General features: G+C 51.3%; 7 protein-coding genes across 8 annotated transcripts; 2 read left to right on the top strand and 5 right to left on the bottom strand.

Annotated features, from left to right (window-relative positions):
- Positions 1-1,463: 1,463 nt before the first annotated feature.
- Positions 1,464-2,637, top strand: PV06_00006 (uncharacterized protein). The gene has a single exon (XM_016400457.1). The coding sequence runs from the start codon at positions 1,521-1,523 to the stop codon at positions 2,535-2,537; it is 1,017 nt and encodes a 338-aa protein (XP_016267510.1). The 5' UTR covers positions 1,464-1,520; the 3' UTR covers positions 2,538-2,637.
- PV06_00007 lies at positions 2,527-5,523 on the bottom strand. 2 transcript variants are annotated; one of them, XM_016400459.1, is made up of 2 exons: positions 4,899-5,523; positions 2,527-4,844 (listed from the first exon to the last, which is right to left on the bottom strand). In XM_016400459.1, exons 1-2 carry the CDS (start codon positions 5,309-5,311, stop codon positions 2,726-2,728), a joined length of 2,532 nt encoding a protein of 843 aa, XP_016267512.1. In that variant the 5' UTR covers positions 5,312-5,523; the 3' UTR covers positions 2,527-2,725. The 2 variants fall into 2 exon arrangements, with proteins under 2 accessions (XP_016267512.1, XP_016267511.1); XM_016400458.1 differs by having other exon boundaries at positions 2,527-5,523.
- A 246-nt stretch (positions 5,524-5,769) lies between these two features.
- Positions 5,770-8,783, bottom strand: PV06_00008 (uncharacterized protein; the record flags this gene model as incomplete). The annotated part of the gene is made up of 2 exons (XM_016400460.1): positions 7,098-8,783; positions 5,770-7,029 (listed from the first exon to the last, which is right to left on the bottom strand). The coding sequence occupies exons 1-2, from the start codon at positions 7,539-7,541 to the stop codon at positions 5,770-5,772; spliced, it is 1,704 nt and encodes a 567-aa protein (XP_016267513.1). The 5' UTR covers positions 7,542-8,783.
- PV06_00009 (uncharacterized protein) lies at positions 8,773-10,680 on the bottom strand. The gene is made up of 2 exons (XM_016400461.1): positions 9,858-10,680; positions 8,773-9,809 (listed from the first exon to the last, which is right to left on the bottom strand). The coding sequence occupies exons 1-2, from the start codon at positions 10,114-10,116 to the stop codon at positions 9,073-9,075; spliced, it is 996 nt and encodes a 331-aa protein (XP_016267514.1). The 5' UTR covers positions 10,117-10,680; the 3' UTR covers positions 8,773-9,072.
- A 37-nt stretch (positions 10,681-10,717) lies between these two features.
- PV06_00010 (uncharacterized protein) lies at positions 10,718-12,467 on the bottom strand. The gene has a single exon (XM_016400462.1). It carries the CDS (start codon positions 12,358-12,360, stop codon positions 10,858-10,860), a length of 1,503 nt encoding a protein of 500 aa, XP_016267515.1. The 5' UTR covers positions 12,361-12,467; the 3' UTR covers positions 10,718-10,857.
- A 299-nt stretch (positions 12,468-12,766) lies between these two features.
- PV06_00011 (uncharacterized protein) lies at positions 12,767-14,454 on the top strand (the record flags this gene model as incomplete). The annotated part of the gene is made up of 3 exons (XM_016400463.1): positions 12,767-12,895; positions 12,952-13,045; positions 13,352-14,454. 3 exons carry the CDS (start codon positions 12,767-12,769, stop codon positions 14,452-14,454), a joined length of 1,326 nt encoding a protein of 441 aa, XP_016267516.1.
- A 469-nt stretch (positions 14,455-14,923) lies between these two features.
- PV06_00012 (uncharacterized protein) lies at positions 14,924-15,958 on the bottom strand (the record flags this gene model as incomplete). Its single annotated transcript, XM_016400464.1, has 1 exon — positions 14,924-15,958. The coding sequence occupies one exon, from the start codon at positions 15,956-15,958 to the stop codon at positions 14,924-14,926; it is 1,035 nt and encodes a 344-aa protein (XP_016267517.1).
- Between the last annotated feature and the right edge of the window lie 838 nt (positions 15,959-16,796).

The raw sequence follows: 16,796 nt of genomic DNA on the forward strand, positions 1-16,796 counted from the left end.
TCAACAAGACGGTAAGGAGCTCCGGACCCGCCCTTGTCCCTTTCTCCTCCACACACACTCTCAGTCGAGCCTGCAAAACCCGGGTGGGCCAAACCCTTGCAAGTGTCGTCGAGGAGAACACGTGTCGGCTGACCTGCATCGTCCTAACAGGCAAGAGAGGCGACACAACCAGTACATTCTCATTGTCCAGAATCTTTCATTTGCGATCGCGGTCGAAACCACAAAACCCGCAACGAGAAAAAAACATGTTGACGACCGAGGAGGAGAAACTTGAAAAGGAAAAATTGCTGGATTTCGACAGCGACAGCGATTCTGAATTGGCGTTCACCGGTTGATTGGTTGACTGATTGATCGATTTGCTTGGGAGGTGATGAACATTACCAAAACCCGAGGTCAAAGGCTTGACTTTGGAATTTGTTAGTTGGTGTCCCAATGTTAGTCGTAACTTTTTGCCTTTCTGTAAGGCGTTTCGGAGGGAGGACATGTCGGGATAAACAAGTGGCGCTCATCTAGTTTGATGGTGATTTTGCAGCCTTGGGTTTCTTTGTGTCGTCCTTTGTTGTTCGGGTTGTTTGTGTAGGATGAATCAAGTGTGTTTTAGCCATAGTTTAATGACCATTGATCCGTCGATTCATCTTTCAAGAGTCCACAATTTGGGATCTTGTCTTCTCCCTACAACACCACCTAACCAACTTCCTCTACCTTCGATTCGCAAGTTGAATCCTCCCCCGGTCCACTGAGACAATGCACCGACGACACCAGGCTCGTCATCCCTGGGGACTCGAACCCAAACGTTGGGACCTTCGGTCTTTAAAATGTCAATGGGGATGGCTGTACCAGTCGACCCTAGATATTGTTGCAATGCAGAGGTCAGGTATGACCGTGTCGAGATCTCGTCTAGATTTTGTACAGACACCAAAGACTGTGACGAGGACAAGGACAAAGACCTGACCGAGAGATGGAGGTATGAATATGGTGGGTTTCGTAGGGTGATGGTGGTGAGAGGTTCTCTTGGACCAAGTTTGTTGTTGTTGTTATCGTTTGTCATTTTTTTCGTTTTCGACTCGACTTGACTTGGGCAAAACAGTGCAGATGATGGGGATCACCTTACACAAAGTTCTATTTCTTGAGCCAGAGAGAAGATACTTATCAACGATGTGGTTACGGAAGTACGAGTACGAGTACGGAGCATACTTTAAGATCAAGAAAATAATGTGATGTGGACTAACGTCCAAAATAAGTCACAAATCCCCACATCATCCACCATGCACATCACATCATCAGCCTCATAGACAACAACACCTTGATATACTCCCGTATATACAAGGTCTCGACGGCCCCTCAAATCATCTGGTTACTTTATGCTTAGTACATCACAAATGTTCTCACGCCTCTGTTGTCCACGAGTATCCAACAATATCCAGAACAGTGTATCGTTCCGATACAGGTACATTCATCATAATCATACTCATACTCAAACAACCACTCACATCCGAACTCGAACTGGCAAAGCCACGGCCATGTCTTCGAGCACAGCAGATTTGAACTTGCCTTCATTCGTACTCCCTTGCACCGACCCAGAAGTCCGGGTCAGATTCCCGCGGTGTCTCGACGCCGACCAAATCCTCCAATTTCCCGCCTTTAAAATCTGGCTCAGGACTCTCAACGTCTCCTTGTCCTCGCAGACGAGAAACCCAAACCACCCCTTCAAGGATCACCCTTATGTTTTGAGGTCAATCGAGGTTCAGTCTGCAGATTTCTTCTCGTCTCGACGTCGTCTGGGATTTCTCAAACTCCAAGCGACCATCACGAATGATTTTAATCAACATCTCCCCGGGTCGGTTTTCATGCGTGGAGGGTCGGTGGCGATGTTGATCATTCTGACACCGACCGACACGGACGACACCTCCTCAAACAACGACGACGCCGCTGCCGGGGAGAAGAACAGTGGTGCTCATTCTGGTGGAACGAGACTTTCGACAGAAGAATACGTAATTTTGACCATTCAACCACGCATAGCCATAGGGAGTTTGTCTTTCATTGAACTTCCTGCCGGTATGATCGATGATTCCGGTACCTTTTCAGGTGCAGCTGCCAAAGAGATCGTGGAGGAAACCGGTCTCGGAATCTCAACGGACGATCTTGTGGACATGACTCAACTTGCCATTTCTAGCAACAATAACAACCCCAGCACAAACTACACCACAGGCAAATGCAAAGGCAAAACCACCACAAACGGCCAGCAAAGAGACTACTCCGAAGAAAGTGACAACGACAACAATCACCTTCAAGAGGCAATCTACCCTTCCCCGGGGGCCTGCGACGAGTTCATCCCGATATTCCTAGCTCGACGAAGTATGCCACGTGATGAGATCGAATCATTACGAGGTAAACTTACCGGGTTGCGTGACCAGGGAGAAAAAATCACTTTAAAAGTCGTCCCCCTTTCCGAAGTTTGGAAGGTAGCAGCGAGGGACGGCAAGACTTTGGCCGCCATGGCATTGTATCAAGGATTGAAAGCTGAAGGGATGATATGAGTGATTCATGTGATCAAAAAGCCACAAATGAGAGAACCCTTTTTTGCCTTTTCTTTTCGTTAAGGGGGGCGAACCATGGGGAACCTTTTTTTTCAAGTTATTGGGTATCTGTCTTAATACACATAATATAGTTCCTCGGGAGTAATAAACTCCCAGCAGCAGAGTAGGGCAGAACAAATCAAAGCCAACTAAGACTGTTGTTGCTGCTGACCGGCGGCCCCCGTCGACCCGTTTTGCTGCTGCTGCGTGACGGCCAAATACTTTTCATGTGCCTTTCTCTGAGCGTCCCATTCCTTCTTCAACTTTTTGACACGGTTGGCAGATAGAGCACTTCCATCCTTGGCCGCCGTCGGCACGCCATCCGGATCCCAAGCCGAATACTCTTCCGAATGTGGTGGCTTGAACATCTCCGACGGCGCAAGTTTCCCCTTTTGCAACTTCTCCTGGGCCTCCTGTTCGCGTTTCTTCTTGGCTTCTTCTTTGGCTCGGGCCTTGTCTTCCCGCTCGCGCCTGGCGGCCTTTAATCCCTCGGTGACGGGACGGACCAGTGAAGGTGCATTCTCGCGATCTTCCAGGTAAATGTCGAGTTGCCAGAGATCGACGTCTCGGACACGATCACACAAGGCCAGGATTTGTTTGTTCAAATCTTTGCTTTCGGCCGGGCCTGTCACTTCAAGAGCGCTTCTACTGAACTCGCTCAACGCCCGCGCGTACGATGGCCGCGGTCTCCCGCTAGGAGGCGGCTCTTCGAGTCCCGGCGATGTTGAAACGATTTCCTGCACCTTTTCTGCCGTGATGGCCTTGGCTATCGCGGCCTGTCGTAATTCATCTCTCATCTTCGCCAGCGGGTAGACATATTCCTTGGCCAGGTCGGGAACATCAATGCCTTTCCATCCAATGGTGTCTGTATTCGCAGGCTCGTTGCCGTTCAAACCGAAAATGTTTACCATCCTCGTGACGAAAAGGCCTGTATTTCGGTGGTCATCTGCCGTCAGGTCGGACTTTTTGGCGCTGTTGTAGGCATTGATCAGAGCAGACAGTGTGCTCATCGCCAGTGGGGTGTTGAAGGAGTCGAGTAGTGCAGCGCGGACCTTCTCTTCTGCGTCAAGAAGTGCACTTGCCATGATGGTTCTTTGGCCATTGCTAGCCTTTGCATTTTTCACGTTTTCAATGGCATTCAAGAAAAAGTTGTCGACTCTGTCTTCCCAATTTCGACCTTCGACAACCATGTCATCTGTGATCTCTATCCCGTCTTTCCAGTTTCCGAGCAAGAAGATGATTCGCAGACTTCTCGAGGTCCATTCCTTCTGCACGTGAAGGGCTTCTCGAATGGTTGTGAAGTTCTTGAGCGACTTGGACATTTTGGAGCCCTGTATCGACAGGTGGCCCATGTGAAGAAAATAGTTGACCCATTGACGATGATTTCCATCAGACCAGAATGCTTCACTCTGGGCGAGTTCATTGTCGTGATGAGGAAACGCCAGGTCAATACCACCAGAATGAATGTCCATTTGCTGGCCCAATTTCCCAGAAGCCATTGCTGAGCATTCAATATGCCATCCGGGTCGACCAGGACCCCATTCGCTTTCCCAGCTTGGTTCTCCAGGTTTGGACGCCTTCCAAAGAGCAAAATCCGCTTCGGAGCGTTTCGAGTCACCCTCCTTCTGTGACAGGGCACCTTCGCCGTCGGCTTGTAACTCTTTGTCGTTCCTGTTCCAAGGCTCCAATCTCGCATACGGATATCCTGCAGACTCGAAAGCTTTGATGTCAAAATAAACTGAGCCATCCGTCGTTCGATATGCCATCTTGTTGTCCGCAATCTTCTTGACAAAGTCGGCGATTTCCTTGCCATGCTCCGTCACTCGCACCAAGTCGTCGGGGTCCATGACGTTCAGGTCATGCATGTCCTGGAAAAATCGGTTCTCGTATTCCTTTGTCAACTTTGTGAATACAGCGTAATCATCTCCTCGGATGCTCTTCCCAAATTGATCATCCAGGACCAGGCACATCGGGTCGTTGACTCGAGAGTAGAACTCGTGTGGCGTCAGCATCTTCGGGTCCGACAGCAAGGCTTTGGCGGTGGATCGGGCGGTGTTGATGTGCATCTTGACCTTTGCCTCCTTGTCCCCCGGTTTCGTGCCAGGTTCCAGACTGCCACCTGCGAGTATGTCTCCATAAAAGTGTTCGACGACGCCGTCAAAGGTCTCGGGCGTGAGGAGGGTTTTGGGACCGATCCGTTTCAGGTTCTTTTGCACGTAGTAATGCCACGCTTGTCGGACGTCCTGCCGGACTTTGTCGTCGATGTATCTAGTCTCTTGATCAGAGCCAGTCCCCTCAGCCGTCGACGAGGTTTCGTCATACCTGTGGTTCTTCTTGTATTCGTCGTACAGATGCTTTTGCCTCCCCCTCAGTATGATCTTGTCGTCGACGTCGGTGATGTTCATGACGAACCGCACCTGGAAGTGGAAATAGTCCCGCAGGATCCGTCTGATGATGTCGGTCGTGACATAGTTGCGGGCGTGGCCCAGGTGGGAGTCGTCGTACACGGTCGGACCGCAGGCGTACCAGGTGATGCGCTCAGGCTGAAGAGGGACAAAGGGGACTTTGGATCGGGTCAGGGAGTTGTAGATTTTCAATTGAGGTTGGTGAGTCGAGCCGCTGGGCTGGATCCAAGGCGGCTGCGACATTCTGAGAGCTCGAGGATGACACTTGGAGGATGCGGCGACTGCGGCGGCGGCGGTGATGGTGCAGAAGGCACGTCTCAAATGGTTCATGAGACTACAGTGGTCGACTCATACATGTCCGTACTTGGGGACATTCACAGTCGGACGAACCTGGGGAGGGGTGCAGGGGTGACAATTCAATGCCAAGCGTAAAGAAGGGCAAATGGACAGTGATCTCGGAGTCAGGTATAACAGGCTACCTCCTCCGTGACTCGTACTGCGTATTGTACAGAGTATATGAAGTGGTGCCTATAGAAAGTGACACTTATGGCAGCAAGGAAAAGGGCCTTATTTTTTGAGTCACATATACTCTGTACTGTGCAGCAAGAGCTGGAATGGCGCGATTGGCGAGCCTCGTTAGGCCTGGTGAACCTCACTTGGGACTAGTGCAGCCTCGTAACCGTCCCTGCTTATATGTTCATTAGCAGCAACTTGCTCTGAAGCTCATTACCACGAGTCACTTTAGTCAGTGAGGCTGTAGCCTCATCATGTCTGGAAGTCAAATTATATCATTGTCTCTCAAGGCTGATCCAGGCTACTTGGCTGGTTGTCCTCCGCCTAGCAAGCCATTTATAGCAGTGCCAGCCAACTCTGACGATGACCAGCCACGCTACAATGGCCACTCCAAACATCCACCAGTCCCAGTCAGGCTCGTAGACCAATACCGCAGACTGGCCAAGGACCTGACCGTCCTGGGTCAACGCGACCACTCGAAAGTAAGAGTATTCGTACAAGTCTCCCAGCTCGAAAGTCTCTTCAAAGGTGTCCTTCTCCAGGACATCCAGGTCGTTGAATGCATCTTCGTCCTCGGCACTCTTGGCACCTTGCAACAACCAAGCCGACACTTCTGTAGCCCCGTTCCAGCTTACATAGAGCGTATCATCCTCGATCTCTGCTGAAGGAGGGTACGTCGGCCGACCAACCCAATCATACCTCTTCGAAGCCCGGTATGACACCGCGCGATTCCACGGGTGAAAGATGGGTGATCCAAAATGGTGTTCGCATAGCAAACTGCCATTGACGGAGAATTCACTGTAGATGGGAGAATGGCCAAATCCGACAAAGACATGATCAGTGTCCTGGAGCACCTGCATTGAGCCTTGCGACGGGGCTCGTGTGTGTCCAAGTGACTCGTACGTGTGCAACAGCTCGACGGTGTGGTTAGAGATGTCGAGTTGAAGCATCATGCCGCGACTATGGGGACCATCGGCATGCAGAGGACCTGCCTCCTTGTTGTCGAAAAGGCTGATGATCCCGTCCTCTTCGGATACCCATCTCGCATCATGCTGCCATTTGAAGTCTAGCGCGGCTCCTCCGGACAAATCAGTGAATTGGTTGCGGCGACCACCCAGTACCCATAGGATATTTCCCTTGGGGTTGATGCAGGTAATGGTATGTGTGTGGCGAGAAGAGATCAGGTAATTTCCCTGAGAGTCCTTGTCGACACTGTTGATGTGGAAGAAGTCGAAAGGCAAACTTTTGATATAACCGCCAAATGGGTTCGTCATGTAGGTATCGCTGAAATTAAAATGCTCGGAAGCTCTCCATTCAAACAACAGCTCTCCCGTTGCGATGTCGACTTCTTGGAAGAGGCTGTCCAAAAGCCATCCATCGGAAAATCTCCCCCAGGACGACAAATCGGCCTTGGTGGTCGCATATACTGTCAGCAAAGCAGTGTCGTCTTTCGTGATTTTGAATTCATGGAGGTCGCCCTCCATGCCGTCACCGACGGCCATGACTCGATGTGCTTCATTGTAAGTAGAATCCAGCTAATGATAACCCCAATCAGTTTCCATGTCATCAAACCTCCGCCAGAGACGACAAAAGTCCAACTCACCATGTAATACATGCCCGTTCCTTTGGTGCCCACTTTCCTACCAGCCCAGAATGTCAGATAATTCTGCCCTTTGTAATGCTGGACCTGTAGATTCGTGGCGCTCCCATAGCCCTGCGACTTCCAAACCAATTCGTTGCGCGCATCGAGAATGGCCGGTCCTTTCGGTCCAGCAGAATCCCCGTTGATGGTCAACAACACCAACCCACGCCCGCAATCTGGATGAGTTCGCCTTGTATTGACACGGGGCGCAACGAGGTCGGTCGTTACAAACGACTGTAATGGGCAAGCACCGTAGGCTCCCCAGTCATACAGCGTCGGGTTCAGCGAGGGAGAGAGCCATAGTAAAAGAGGGCTGAGGATATAGGAGATGGAAAGGAAAACAACAACGGCGCTAGCCAATCCAACGACCGCGATGCATAACGCTCGAAAGAACCGTGGCTTCATGTCAGGAAGGAGACTTCCCGCATGTTGTCACAACGTCAAAAATCAAAAGAAGCCTGTGTTGTCCGTGTTAAAAGAAGGGATGCCATGGCCCTTTCTACTGTAAAACAGATACACGGCAATGGCGTAACATAGGAGAGGCAGCGATGAAAAAGCACAGCCTACTGGAGCCATACTCAGTAGCTCCCCAACGAGCCAAGAGTTCGTCGTTGCGAGAACGCAATATTGCGCTGCAAAGAAACAGGTGAAGCCCAGAATGGCACAAATGATCCCTCGAGAGGAGCGTCGGGCACTGTGCCGCGCCGCAACCAGGGGAGGCGGGGCGGCGCAAATCCGATCCTTCACGAATACAAGTACGAGTACCCGCGGCGTCAAAACAGTGCGGGACCATGGCTCGCTCACGGTAAGTCTCGCGCATCTCTTTTCTTTCGAGGAGCCCCAGTGGCATGGGCTTGAGAACCCGGTCCAGTCGAGCTAGTGGGTGGAAATGACAAGGATGAAACGGTGTGTGCTTGTACCGTCGTGGCAGTAGATACGATTGAATGAATAAGGCGAAAATCGGCACCGCCAATGTTTAGAGGAGATGACCGAATCGATGGGCTTCGTCTTCACATGTCTTGGCCGGCATGGGTTGTTTGAGCACATGGGAGAACGAGTCTCCATCGTACTAGGTAACAAATGGTCAAGATCACTAGGGGTTGACGAGTACTTGAGAGTATCGAAGACTCGCAACAGCTGCCGACCACAGCACACTAACCCGGTGCGATACCGAGCCAAGTCACCTCAAGCCGTTCAATGGTGTTGGCCACTGTCCCACATGGCTGGGACCTTTGTCGAGCAAATCCTTTCCCCGGGGCACACCCCTTGGCTTAACTCCATCGTTGGAGCAAAAAGGGGACGCTTTGACAGCTGTTGCGAGCCACAAAAAGACAAAAGGCGGCCAATTTGCGTCAGGGCCGTGGTGGCGCCAGCGTTGCGTACTGTATGTGCATCCTTGAGAGGAAAAATAATTCCGCGTACTCGTATGTACAGGGTCCGAGTACTTCACTCGCAGAAACAGTCGATACGCGGTTAGATTTTGTTGTTGACGGTACGAGTACTCGGTGCTGTGACGTTTCAAGGCTACGGCGGCGCCACATTCGTATAGAAGTGCGCAGCTTCTGGTATGCCAATCGCAAAAAGAACCGATTGCGATCAACTTGAGACGAGGGGCACTTGAACAAGCGCTCCACCAATCCCATACCACAGGGGGACGGCATGATGAACCCACACGAGGAGAAAGAGAGGATGCAACAATCCACTTTCAGCCGCTGGTGTTGCCAATTTACGCACGACTAAAGACAAGTCGGATAAACGACTTGACATGATTCATTATACATAGTTCAGAGGTCGCATTGCGACCGGCCCATAAACAACCACGAACAATTGCCGAGCTCTCCACCGATCCGCCGGGAAAGTGCTCCTTAAAAGACAACACTCTTCGTTGATGCGCGCCGAGACATGAAAGCGTGCGCCTTCTCTATCAAGTGCAACTTCATACCGCCTCATGCATCGTCTTCCTCCTGGCTAGAACGCTAAGGGGTCCCTTGTCGGCGTTCTTCGAGAACTTCTGTTCCTTCCGTTTGATTCCCAGGTAGGGGAGATAGTATCCGGGGTGAAAGATGATGAAGGTAGCAACCACCACAAACATTAAAGCCGAGTCGAAGCAGTAAAAGAACCATTCATGGTTGGTGAGATAGTTGTAGGTGCCAATGGAGTATTCAATCAGTCGCAACATGGTTCGGATTAGGATAAGTACATTGGCGACATTGACGACGTTTAGGAATAGCTGCCAATTGCGTTCTTTGGGTAATGGGACATCTCGAAGCTGTGTCCTCAACATGAAGTTTAGTCGGACACTTGCAAAGACGAAAAACCCAAAGGTCGCCAGTTGCAGTGAAAGTCCTGCCAGCACCACGTTTCTGCCCCGGTTGGCCGAGTTAATGTTGCTTGCCGCAGCCACCATGGAGCCGCCAATGACTTGCACAAAGAAACTGAGGATGTCGAAGCCCACAAACACTGGCGTAATCCGACGTGGCGGTACCCAAAGGTGTTTGACGGTCTGATAATCTTTCGGAACAACCCAGATGGTGACGCGGCCAAACGACATGTAACAGGCTGCGGCCATGACAGCTGGCGCCACGAGAATCATAACGGTTTGGACTATGAAAATGTTCCTGCTGTGGAGGTTCTTGATGGAAATCGTTCGAGCAATGTACCCGACCAGTTCCACTAGGCGCTCATCAGCATATGAACGAAGAATTCATGCAGCGGACTTACTGATCACAGCAAAATTCATCACCCACCAGAACCAAGCTCTATGCCGGAAGAATTGGAAGAGGTTAATGGCCGTGGCGATGGCGAAGAGCACCAAGAAAATTATGGCCGCCGCAAACGAGGGATCATAGTCGTATCTTCCTTGGGTGTTATATTCCTGAAGGGTCTTGCCTCCTGGCAAGTCTGTGGTGTTTTGATCGCGGGCCACCAGTCTGGACGTATGGGCAATCGCATGTTCGATGCTGCCAACAAACGTCGCCATGATGAAAGACAAGAAACTGGGACAGGCAGACTCAAATTGACAGGTGCGAGTTGATGAGTCCTAGGAAGGGGAGATGGGATAGTACACGGTCACGGCGTACGGATATTCGAGATGAGAGAAGAAGTGTTGCCTAGCAGTGGTCGCCCACAAAAGGCAGCGCTCCTTATATCTTTCGGGTGTCCATCTGTCTTTGCTTGTTGCGAAGCTGACGGACAAGGTTCGGGTCCGGTTGCTAGATGCCATGCTGAACGGGGACATTGCGACATTCAAATCGAATAGAAATATGACTCTCAGAGTCGCCAATTTGTCGGTTTCATATCAGAAATGAACACAAGGCGACCGGGGGCCCCGAATCAGTCGATAGTTCCAGGCTCAGCCAAAGAACCTCGCAACAACTTCCGAGAAGGGTTTAGTGTCCGAGATAGAGACATTGATTGAGTGAGTTGTTTTGTTGCCACGGAAAATCCTAGATTGACTGCAGTATGATTTATTTGCTTTCAAATCGGTGCACAGACTGCAACAAGTACAACACATGTAGATCCAGTCGTATGATCGATCTTTAAGAAGAAGAAGAAGAAGAAGAAAAGATTTTGTCATGCGACTTTTGTTCCATGGTCACGTGTCAGGGTGACGGACGTTGTATCGCTCTGGCTGGCGGTGGCTATGATTATGACTCAGGTGTCAAAGTCTCGAACCCTGTGGGTTGCATTTATCGATCTTGCTTGAGGCGGTACATATGTCTTACTCAGCAACTTCGACATCCATCGCTTCACCGTTCTCTGCAGTTGTTGCTGTCTCGACCTCACCCTTGACACCGTTCGACCCATTCACCCCTCTCGTCCTCGACTTCGCCTCCTTCTTCAGCTGTCGCTGGCTTTTGGGCACGTTTGACTTGACTGTGACATGCTTCGACCACTTAGCTCGAGCTGCAGCTTCGTCTTCCTCCGTCCACGCGCGGGGCAGCACCGCGAATACCAGATACGAAGTATGCGTCTTCAACTCTGGCTCGGTCCGATGAACGAGTCTGCCCCCGTCGAAGGGTAGTTTGGTGTTGTTGTTGCCGTTGTCTTGCATCTGCTTGGCCTTGGTAGACTTGTCTGCCTCAAGGCTTCCGGCATGAAAATCCTTTGCGCGTCGCTCTACATGGCGGAGTTTTGCGACCGCTTCGTCGACGTCGACTGCAAACACGTTCACACCTCGCATACCCTCGTACTGCATGCTGGTGTATTCCCGTTTGACTTCAATTCGTCTGTGTTCCACCTCGACCATTTCAATGTCCAGCCAGTCGTATCGACGTAATGCTGACACTGTGCGCTGAACTTGTTCTATGCACGGACTGAATGTGCAGATGTGGACAGCAGATTGGGGATCGAGTGCAGAAATCGCGCCGCCCTGAGTATCTCGAGTCAGGTGAGGTAGGGCTTCCCAAGGTGCAGGAAGATCCAAGAAGACCGCGTTAGCTCTCGGAGAGACCTTCTCGGCACTGCCTTCTTCATCCTCGAGGAGAAAACCATCGCGATAGACATCTCTATGCATTGCTTTGACGATCGGGTCTAAACCATGAGAGACCATTTCATCCTTGACTTTCCGGTGTCGTTCTGCATGGTATTCGTATGAAAACACCTTGCCTGTCGGCGTTGGCATTTTTGCAGAAGAAGAACCACCGTCGTCTTTTGCTGCAACTTCGTCCTTCGCATAGCCGTCAAAAACAGCACGAGCTGCCGCGTGAGTGAAGCTGCCACTGCCACTGCCGGCCTCTATCAGTCTTGACCCCGGGCGCGCTCTGATACGGTGCAAGATATAGCTGTAATCCGGAGTGTACACCACCTGGGTACGATGAGGTAAACTGGTCGTCCAATTCTCAGGTGTAGGCGGCAAAACGTGGACGAACCCAGAACTCGCGGTGACGGCGTCTTTCGTAGCTGTGCCATCCTCATTGTCTGCCTGACCCATCGCCTCCGCCTTTCGCTTTTTTGACTGCTGTGATTTTCGACCTCGAGATCCAGTGTCGACCATGCTTGCTCGAATCTGGCTTCCCCATGGCTCTCCGATTATGGTGGAATGAGGGTACGACCCGAACCGAGTATTGGTGACGACCCCTTCAGCGTAGCCTTCATCGTCGGCATTGGTGGCTCGAGTGGAAAGTATCACAGGGAGAGATTGGTCTCGTCTCAGATGCAGGGAGGCCAAGTCGTGCTCGCTGGCCACTACACCTGGCGAAAGAAATGCAGACACGATCGTCATGATCTTCGAGAGCTGAGATTGCTAGGGTCTGATATTGCCCACACCTCCTTTGTGAACCTCCCCCTTTCAGCAAACTGGTAGGATGAATGTTGGGTGCAAAGTTTTTGCGGCCAATATCACTGCTCAAGTTTCAAAATCAAAAAAAGTTTCTGGAATCTCTTCTAGAGGTCGTATGACTAAGCGGGAAGTTGCAGTATTTAGAGCCTCGAGCCTCACAACGGAGGTTGCTTGGCAGCACAAGCAGACAGTTGCCGCTTTTAAAGTCTCCTGGGAATAATCACATGGGCCCCCGGTTCTTCATCCATAGTCTGTCAAGCACAAACCACCTCTTAAGCATTCTCATCGGCATTGCGCTTCTCACCAAACAGCGGTCTCATGGATGCCCATCCTGGGGTCAGTTACCATCATGACTCTTCGAGCAAACCCCAGTCCGCCGCATGAGGTACAGAGCAGAAAACGGCGACGATCTGCTTCTGGGGGTATTCACGCCCTTGGGAGTCTGGCTTGCCGCCGGTGTCGATCACGCGAGGTGAAAGTATGTCCATACAATCCTTCTCTGATCTTTGTCGCTTTAAATAATAACATTTCCAGTGCGACGGAGATTATCCTGCCTGTGGCGGCTGTACAAAGGCATCTACACCTTGCATCATCGCCGATCCAACAGCAACGCGCGAGTATACTCGATGTAAGCATTTCTCGACTTTCTCTGCTTAATCTTCCGTCGTGTATTCATTTCTTCAGGGAGGTGCTAGAGCTTGAAGAGAAGATACGGTCTCTCGAGGCTCTCAGCGTCGGGAATGGATTGCAAGAGGAGGCAGTTGATGCTCAGGCCGCCGGATTTTCAGCTGCTCGCCAGCGATACCGAACGGCTCCTTTCGATTATAGCCGCAGACCGGGCAGCTCGCGATATGTGAGGGAATAGGGCGATTCGAGGTCAGTCGACGTATCATTTTTGTGGTTGAAAATGCATTCTGACCCTTGGACCTACTAGCTTTGTCCAGTATCTCCTGCGAGCCATGCGAAAATCACGGCACAGGCTCTTCATTCCGAGCACTCCTCGCTTCTGATCTTCCCTCAACGCCCCTCGAGTATCATGCGCCACATGAATTGCCATCAGAATCCGAGGCGCATGCTGCCAGACACATTGCAGGCGCTGAAGAAAGCAGTGTCTCTCCAGACGAAATTCTAAAACCTGGTGAAGTATATCCTATGCTTCGTAAGTTTCACGACACGCTCAGACAGTGGCGACTCGACGCCCCGGTTTCCCCAAACTCGTCTTCTGTCTACTATATGGCCGAATTCTACGAGCTTCACTATCAGAAAGAACGTCTTTCACTTCTGCGCCAGGCTATATTCAGGATGCCCTTTGCAGGCTCCCGCCCGCCGGCCGGTCTACTCAAGTCATGCGTCGAGGCTGCCGCTACAATAGCACGTACGTTCGACTCACTTAGACGCCAACCGCTGCTTACGTATACAAGATCTTGGACACACTTGATCTTTTCATCCGGATTGGTCCTGACATTTGCCGCATTTGCTGCTCGGACTCGATCTCCGCAATCGACGTCACACAATCTTTCTTCTGGAGTGGACGAGGGGTTCTGGTGGGAATTTTATCAGAATCCGAACCCTCTCACGGACCAGGAACTGTTCGATTTCCTGTCGATCACAAGCGAGTCACTATTCTGGCTTTCGGAAAAGTTGAGTGACATTGCATTTTATACCAAGCTGTTTGAGGCCTTAAGACTGGAATTGGTCACGATAGCAGGAGCCCGAAGTCGACGAGACCCAGGAGAGCAAAGCGGCACATCAGACCTTGGCAGGGAGGCTCTGGCCGCGAGTGCAGATAACGCATTGTGTTTCGACGCCATCAGACGCTCGTCAAGAGAAATTTCCAGCATGGCCAGTCGCTGTGAAAGGCCTACGCCCGATGGCCTTTCGTACGACACTTCCAATGCTAATGGCTCGTTGAATGACGAAGCCTTCCTTCAAGATGGACCCGAAGAACTCTTCGCGAACGCGTTCACCTTCGATGACCAGATAGAGGCATGGGCTGACATGAACCCCTTCCAGCTCTCAACCTGGCCTTTGCCATAAAATATCCCGGGCATGGCTGAAATCGAGTTTGGTCTTTCGAGCTACGAATGGGACACGATCATCCCTCTAACACTCCTTCAGATGGCCCACATTGATGATTGGACGTTCGCCGAAGGCATACAAAACCTTTGGTAGGAGGAGCCTTCTCCTCGCTACCAGAATCTTGATCGTCTTTCAGAGGCCGACTATGGCAACACACCCTACGACTACTGGAAGAAATTGAGTGTCTATCACGCAAACGGTGTGTCGTCCCATGCAACACAAGCAAACTTCTCGACCTGAGAGGAGAGAGCTCCTGCCCGAAACCACTTCGATAAAGCCTATGATTGTTTCAAAGTACAGGTCATCGGAAACCTCACAGGCAAATCAGTCCTCCCAACTCCAATGCTCCGCTAGCGTCAGCAATCAGCGACGCATTTCAAAGTCCAGGGTATCAGACAGCAACTCTATTCAAGGCTCAAAACTACACTCAACTATCACTAGCGCTGAGAGAATGCAGAACTCCATCAGTGGCTGCGTTCGTGGTGGCAACCTGAGTTTCATCTGTCGCAGCGGCAATATGAGGTGTTCCGACGAAGCGGTCATGATTCCACAGACACTCGTACTTCGTCTTGGTCGGTGGCTCTTGGACGTGGGAGTCAAAGCCGGCGCCGTAGATGAGGTTCTCGTCCAGGGCCTGGATGAGATCGTCCTCATCGACAATGCCTCCTCTCGCGGTGTTGAGCAGAATGGCAGTTCGTTTCATCTTGCGCATCTCCTTCAGGGATATGAGGTTCGTTGTGCCCGGCGTCAGAGGCACATGCACATTGACAACATCAGACACCTCCAACAGGTCATCCAGGCTGTGTACACGTCTGTGTGGAATGTACGTCCAGGGACGTGTGGTTCCATAGTACGGATCGTACGCAATAATGGGACTACCGAACGCACCCCAGAACATATTCCCTACCACTTCGCCGATGTTTCCCATTCCCACAATCCCTATTGTCTTGCCACCCAGCAACACACCCTGCACTGTCTCTTTCCTGATGACTTCGCCGTTCGCAATTTGCCGGTAACAGATCGACGGGATCGAGCGGGCAACACTCATAGCAAGGGCAAGCGTCATCTCGGCCACCGCACCGGCATTGACTCCTGGTGTGTTGCACACTTTCTCTCCACGAGTCCGACAGGCTTCGACGTCGACCTTGTCCAGGCCAACTCCATGCTTTCCGATGACTCGAAGTTGTGGCGCTGCGGCCAAATCGCCGTCGGTGATGTAGTAGTCCTTGATCAAGATTGTGGTGGCGCTCTTTCGCCAATTTGCTGCCTCCGGGTCGGTGTGCAAGACACAGTCGAACAATTCCTGTGTATGTTTGACGGCTTCGGGGTGGAACTCGGGGAGAATGTATAGCTTTTGTCTCTTCTGCACTGGCTTTATGCCATTTGTCTCGAGGTCAATGCCGTTCTTGAGTACTTCTTTTACGTGAGGAGGCTCCTCAGGTGCGACTAGTGCTGGTGCCATGATTTCTCGGTCTTCGTAGGTGATATGTGTCTAATGGGGATTGTGCTATTAAATGTGATGCCAGTATATTCGTTGAATTCGGGAAGTATCACAACAGATCGGCATCGGCCTTAGACAATGTTTATAGCAGAAGTTGTGTACTCTGCAGGCGGGGGGCAATATGGAAAGACTCAGGTCCCAGTGTCCGACTTGCAATTGGATCCACTGCCGTTCTATCACACGCGTAGTCCCCCAAGACCTCCTATCGGACCCGGTGCGAAGGGAACGGACATTCCGAATCGCAACCCTAATGGTCGGACGCAGTGCGAACATTTCGGCTTCGCATTCTGCCCGATATGGAGTTGATGTACGGATAGGGATAGACGGTACCAAATTCCTGAATCATACCACACACAAACTGATCTCTTACCTCTGTCGTTCGTAGTCGACGCTACAAGGCCAGCCCGCGTGCTGAACGAGGTCTGGATCTATCAGACAACATATTGACCCTGACCCCATCTCCACTGATGCATTCCCCGCCATCCCAGGGCTTTTTACAACGACCTCGGATTCCGGCCCCGCCCCGACCAGAGTGGAGGAATCACTACTCCCCTCCTCAGTAGGCCAGTATCTTCTTGATAACTAAACTAAGCTTTCCTCGACTCTTGGATTTATTTCTTGTTCACTCCATCCTGTCGTGCTGGCAGTGTATCTCACCTCCCTCACCCCTGTACTGGCTTCCGGCCACGACGTCGATTCAGCATGACCATCCCAAACTTATCCGAGCAAGACCAAGTCGAGGTGCGCGCTGAGAAGGCCACTGACGAATCTCTCGAAGTCGCTGTCAAACAAGACGTCG

This window comes from Exophiala oligosperma (genome assembly GCF_000835515.1).
Source record: "Exophiala oligosperma strain CBS 72588 unplaced genomic scaffold supercont1.1, whole genome shotgun sequence".
Classification (NCBI taxonomy): Eukaryota; Fungi; Ascomycota; class Eurotiomycetes; order Chaetothyriales; family Herpotrichiellaceae; genus Exophiala; species Exophiala oligosperma.

Excerpts from the sequence above, each read along its gene's own strand:
- PV06_00007 (XM_016400458.1), bottom strand. The coding sequence starts at position 5,311 with ATGAACCATTTGAGACGTGCCTTCTGCACCATCACCGCCGCCGCCGCA.
- PV06_00009 (XM_016400461.1), bottom strand. The coding sequence starts at position 10,116 with ATGGCGACGTTTGTTGGCAGCATCGAACATGCGATTGCCCATACGTCC. Across the intron at positions 9,810-9,857 it reads GATGAATTTTGCTGTGATCA|TGGAACTGGTCGGGTACATT; the intron begins GTAAGTCCGCTG and ends ATGAGCGCCTAG.
- PV06_00006 (XM_016400457.1), top strand. The coding sequence starts at position 1,521 with ATGTCTTCGAGCACAGCAGATTTGAACTTGCCTTCATTCGTACTCCCT.
- PV06_00010 (XM_016400462.1), bottom strand. The coding sequence starts at position 12,360 with ATGACGATCGTGTCTGCATTTCTTTCGCCAGGTGTAGTGGCCAGCGAG.